This window comes from Trichechus manatus, unplaced genomic scaffold (assembly GCF_000243295.1).
Source record: "Trichechus manatus latirostris isolate Lorelei unplaced genomic scaffold, TriManLat1.0 scaffold00045, whole genome shotgun sequence".
Taxonomy (NCBI): Eukaryota; Metazoa; Chordata; class Mammalia; order Sirenia; family Trichechidae; genus Trichechus; species Trichechus manatus.
The window spans coordinates 12,014,924-12,020,470 of record NW_004443981.1 but is presented as its reverse complement, the minus strand read 5'-3'; the positions used below and the strand labels follow the sequence as shown (position 1 = coordinate 12,020,470).

At 57.7% G+C, this 5,547-nt stretch overlaps 1 protein-coding gene across 3 annotated transcripts in view; it reads left to right on the top strand.

The window, feature by feature from the left end:
- The window catches only part of EVL (Enah/Vasp-like), an 89,629-nt gene that overhangs the window by 68,375 nt on the left and 15,707 nt on the right, over positions 1–5,547 (top strand). For all 3 annotated transcript variants that reach the window (XM_023731791.1, XM_012555656.2, XM_023731790.1), the window contains exons 4-5: positions 1,463–1,526; positions 4,547–4,611. In XM_023731791.1, the coding sequence (XP_023587559.1) occupies positions 1,463–1,526; positions 4,547–4,611 (129 nt within the window). The remainder of the gene's footprint in view (positions 1–1,462; positions 1,527–4,546; positions 4,612–5,547) is intronic.

Here is a 5,547-nt window from a genome sequence, read left to right as displayed (position 1 = left end):
TCTGGGGGCGGTGGAGCTGGGGGCTGGGCTGGACCAAAGCCTGAAGAACCTGAGTGTTACTCAAGGTGCTTGCACCCAGCCTGTTTTCAGGAGCTCACTTGGGCTACGTGTGGAAGATGAGTGGGTGTCGGGGTGTGGGGGTGGAGGCAGAGCCCATGGGTCCAGGAGTGATGCTGAGGCAGCTGTGTGGAATGGAGACGTTCAGACGCAGCATCAGTGGGACTCGGTGACTAAGGAGCCGTGGGAGGGGAGGAGGAGGAGCTGCGACCCCACCCTCTCCCTCACCCAAGGTGTGGCTCCGAGATACTCCACTGTGGCACAGAAGACACCAGGCTGCTCCACCCCAGCATCTCATTTCGTCACGCAGGAGGTCTGAGCCCACGGCAGACCAGGACAGACAGGTGTCTGATTATTCGGGGCCCAGGAAGCCTGCTCTGCTGAGATTTCCCCACACGCAGGCTGCTGCCCGGGCCTCCCCAGGGCTCGGAGATGGTTCTGGAGAAAAGAGCCTCTTCCTCTTCCATCTTCCCTGCCCTACTGGGGCAGCTGTGGCCAGGGGGCAGGATAAGCCACCTGCAGGGGTAAGAGACAGTAGGAACCCCCCCACCGCAGCTGCAGATACCCTGGGTGCCACTAGACCGTTCATCTCGCTGGGTCTCTGGTCCCTTCTGTAAAACGACGGGACTGAACTTAATAGTGTTATGGGTCCTTGTAGCTCAAAAAATCTAACTTTTTTTCATTTAAGAAGAGTGGAAGGCCTCATGCCACCGAACGTTATCTTGCCCTGCTCTGTAGTACCTAAAATTCCAGCTGCTTCATTTTGAAATACGTCTTCCATGCAGGGACGGGGGCTCCTATGGGGCACCCACCCTCAGGAGGAATGGGTTGGCTGAGGGTATGGGGGAAGCCCAGTCCAGCAGGCAGAACGAGGCATGGAGCACTTGGCCACAACAGACCACTGTGTCCACAGCTGGCTGCCGTTGGGGCAGGGGGCGAGCGGAGGAGTGGGGACAGTGAGAGCAGCCTAGGCAAGGCCAGTCCGGCAGGCTCGGAAAGGCCTTTCAGCACCAGCGAACCACAGGCCTCACAAGACCTCAGCCCAAGGGAGGGGACTGGCCAGGGTCCTCTAGCCAGGGTGCTGCAGAAGGTTAAGGGGTACGGCAAGGTCAGAAGCCACATTTCAGAGGGTTGAGGAGACACCGCAGGTGAGAAAGCAGAAAGAGCAAGTGGAGTTTGAGAAGGGATGGTTTTAACCACGTGAAGCGTGATCGTGTTCAGTGGCTCAGAGGGAAGAGCCGTAAGAAAGGGAGAGACAGGGTGGGTTTGCACAGTGAGGATCAGCCTTTAGAGAAGGTCCGAGATGACTCTCCTGTGACAGGGGAACAGTGATGGACACAGTCACAGGTACATCTGTCCAAGGCCTGGCTTCCCTCCACTGACCACCCTGCTTCTCTGTCCACAGGCCCCTCCGCCCAGCGACAGGCGCAGAATGGCCCCTCTCCCGACGAGATGGACATGCAGAGAAGGTAACAGACACCCCACCTGGCAGGCTAGCGTGGCAGCCTCCCCACTGGCCAGGGCCCCCTCAGGAAGCAAGGGCCATGGAGGGCCAGGGCTGCCCGAGACACAGACTGGGGCTGGGGGAGCAGGCTCACTGCCGTTTCTCCCGGAAGTCAAGGCCAGGAATGACTGTGAACGTCCGTGCTGTTCACTTCTGGTACCAAATCCTGCGATCAGCCAGCAGTGCCCTGAGTGCTGCTCACACACTATTTCATTTACCCTCCCGAGTCTATCAGTTCCCCGTACATATGATGTGGGTCAGTCATGTACCGAGGCCACCCTGCTGGAGCTGGGCAGGGACAAGCTGGCCTGGGTCTGCCAACTCCGAGCCCTGGTCCTCACCGCCACCTGTGCTGCCTCTTCTCTCCTTCTGTCCTGCTCCTGCCACTGCTGCTCTGGGTGCCTGGGGCAGGTGACATGGCCCCTCTAGGGAGCCCCTGCCCACTCACCTCCCAGGTGGAGGCCCTGAGTGCGCTCTGTGACCTACAGCTACTCTTACAATGTGGCCAGGGCAGTGCCCCCGTCATCATGGGCCCAGCCTGTGGAGGAGCATCCCATGGGGCGTGGTCTGAAGGCTGAGGAGCTTCTAGGCTGTGGTCATGAAGCTCAGAGAGGGGGTCTCCCCAGGTCACATCACCCGGAAGTGGCAGGTCAGGGCTTGAACCCGGCCTGCCATCTGCAGGGAGGGTCTCCACCTCGTCTGATGAGTCGGTGGAGCTGTGCCGAGGGACACCAGGCACCAGCCAGTCCACCCTGACCGCGTGTTCTAGAAAGCAGGAGCAAAGCTCCAGGGCTCTGTGGCTGGAGCCTGGTAGAGCCAGAGAGAGCAGACCCTGCCCCACGCCTGCCCTGGGGCCATCTCCCCAGACTTCTCCAGCTGCACTTTCACAGTCTGAGAAATGATCTCCTCAGGCCCCTTCTAGCTCCCATATTGGACTTCATGACCGTTACCGCTCTAGACCTCAGTTTCCCCATTTTAAAGAAGTGTTAACCCTTGTTCTGCCCACCTCAAGCAAATGAGGCAATGGGTGGGAATATGCTTTCTAGGGTGCTTACAAGTGCAAGGGATCCACTCTTAGTCATTTACATGTGTGTACTGACCCCATAGGAATACAGAGCTTTACAACTGACAAAGGGACTTTTACCCGCTTTGTCTCATTTTGACCCGCACCCTAACCCTTAGGGGATGTTATTACCGTCTCTGTTTCTCAAATGAGCAACTGAGGCTCAGAGAATGGAAATGACTTGCCCAAAGCAACCAGGGAGTTAGAGGCAGGCCCAGGACTGACCTCAAGTCTGACTTTGTCTATCTTCATCAGGCCCAGGGCCACCCTCACCCAGAGCAGGGCGCCCACCAGGCCTCAGCTGTAAATGTCCGGCGGCAGATGGGTGCTCAGGAGAGCTTCAGTTGTTCTCTCAGAACTGGTCAAACATCCACACTGCATTACTTTAGCTCACAGCCCTAGTTTCCCAGGTAGCTGGCTGCAGAGTGCAGGTCAGTTTTGCCTGCAGGGTCTTTCCATGGACTGAGCGGCCCCTGGTGGTCAGCCTGTGAACTGCAGGAGTCACAAGTAGTGAAGGCAGGGACCCTCGGTCCCAGGACGGCTCATTCACCCAGGAGGCCAGGGAGCTGTGACTCACTTGGGGTCACACAGCGAGTGAGTGACTCCACGCACAGAAGCCTCCACCTCTCACGCAAACAGCATCATCAGTGCTGATCAAATGTTCTCATTTTGCTGTGGGTTCCCAAGTATATGCATCCTTTTGAGGAGGTCGAAGTTTTGGGTGCTGTTTCGGCAGTTTGGAGGGAGAAGCTAACACAGATGCTGCTGTATCAGCATCATCCTCACAGAACCCTGGGAAACAGACATTGCTGTGCTGACCTTACAGAGAAGAAACTGAGGCCAGCGAGGAAAAGGGCTTGCCCTGGTCACAAAGCCATTAACCCCAGAACTGGCACAGGAAAGCTGGCTGCCCCTAAATGCTCTGCAGTCAACTTTGGGTCCCATTTTCCCTAGCTCTAAGATCAGAGCGACTCCACGAGGCACTTACTGAGCAACTGCATGCAGACACAGGGCCAGGTACCAGAGAAACGGCTTGCTGTAACTCAAGGGTAGAGATGGTGGCCGATGAGCCCCGTGCTTCCTGGCCACCCTCTCCACTATGGTGGCCATTACTGCCGGCCTCCAGCCTGCTCTCCACTGAGCCCAGATCCAGCCTCAGACGCTCCTGAACCCGAGCTCCACCAGCGGGCATTAGAGCTGGCTCCCCACCAGGTGAAGCCTACTGCCATCCCTGGTCTAGGTGGTTTCTTATGTCTCCTCTTGCCCCGGCGTCCTGGCCCCCAGATTCTGTGGACATACTTGTGGGTGATGGCCTCACCTTTGAGCGTCCCAAAGCCACTCAGGCCGTGAGCACCCACCAAGGAACGTGTAGCTTTGTGCTCAGTGCACCACGTGAGCCTCTGGATGAAGGCAGTCTGCAGCGGGGTCTGTGGCAGCAGGAATGAGGACATGCAACCCTGGTGTCCATTTCTCCTACAACAGCAGTGCCTGAATTGTCCCGGGGAACTTAGCCAGGTGCAGTGAGAACCGGTGTGCCTGGGGCCGCCGAGGCCACAGCCTCACAAAGCCGGGCAAGCCCGTCAAGCCTGGGAAAGCTTGGCCACGTTAGTAAGTGAAATCACACTGGCCAGATGGTTGCCGGAACCTTCTCTGAGAGCCTCCCTGTCCAGGTTTGCGCTGAAAATCAGGACACTGCCAGCACTCACTGTTGAGCCAGTCATGTCCCCTTGGGGGGTCAGCAAGCTCTGACAGTTGGGGCCAAGGTGGGGTGGACGGGCCCTGCCGGGGTCACCCAGCCCAATACACACAGCAGGCTCATGGGCACTGCTGAAACCTGACTCTGCAGCTTGGGCTGGGAACAGAGCCGCATTGTTCTCGAGCTCACAAGAACTCGGATGAGCTCTGTGGACGTTCTCTTTCAGACAAGTGATGGAGCAGCAGCAGCAGCAACGCCAGGAGTCTCTAGAGCGGAGAACCTCAGCCACAGGTGAGAGCGCCCACCTCCTCTGGGGCCTAGTCCCATGCCACCTCTGCCCAGTGGACAGCCAGGTGTCCAGGGGCATGCCAGCCCTCTGTGAAGAGCTGCTGATTGCGATGGTATCCAAAATGTGACAGTCACGTCAGAGCAAGGGGAGGGGACAAGGGAGAAGAGCAGAGGGTTGAAGGGTTGACTCAGCTTGGTGTGGCCCCTGTGTCCGGCACTGTGCTAGGGGCCGGGGACACGAGATGGACAAGGCAGACACAGTCCTGCCCCCAAGGAGCTCACTGTCCAGTGAAAAAGACAGACGAAGTGACACTTGTCCTACCACTTAGTACACATTGTGACCAAGCCGCGTGCAGGGTGCCAAAGGCCCGTGGAGGAGGAGGCTTCCCAGAGAAGGCGTTGGCTAAGCTTCTGTCTGACATGGAAAGGAACTTAGCGTGTGAAAGGGGAAGGAGGAGAAGGTTTTCTGGAAAATGTCAGGCTTGATAAATAGGTACCAAGCTTTATCACATACACAGTGCTGTCACAGCCTTTGTCTTGCCTAATTCTCTCACACATCCCGTGAAATGAGCAGGTGACTATTACCCTATTTAACTGAGGAGAAACCCGAGCCCCAGCTGTTACAGGCACCCTGCCTAAGAATGCTGCCCACTGCCATCACCTCTCCCCCCAGACCCCCTGCTCCCACTCTGTCCGTTCTCTGCACTGTTCCTACACACAAGTGTGTCTTGCATCGCCCCTCACCTCCCTGGTTCTCCCTTCTCTGCACTCTGGCCATCTGTGAGATCCTTTGTGCCTCATGTCCCTGTGCTCAAGCGCCTTTGCCATGCTGCCCCTCCACCTGAGAGCACTCCCACCTCATCTCCTTCCCTCACTGCCCCTCACCCGGCTTCACTCCCTCCCTCACCGCCCCTCACCCAGCTTCACTCCCTCCCTCAC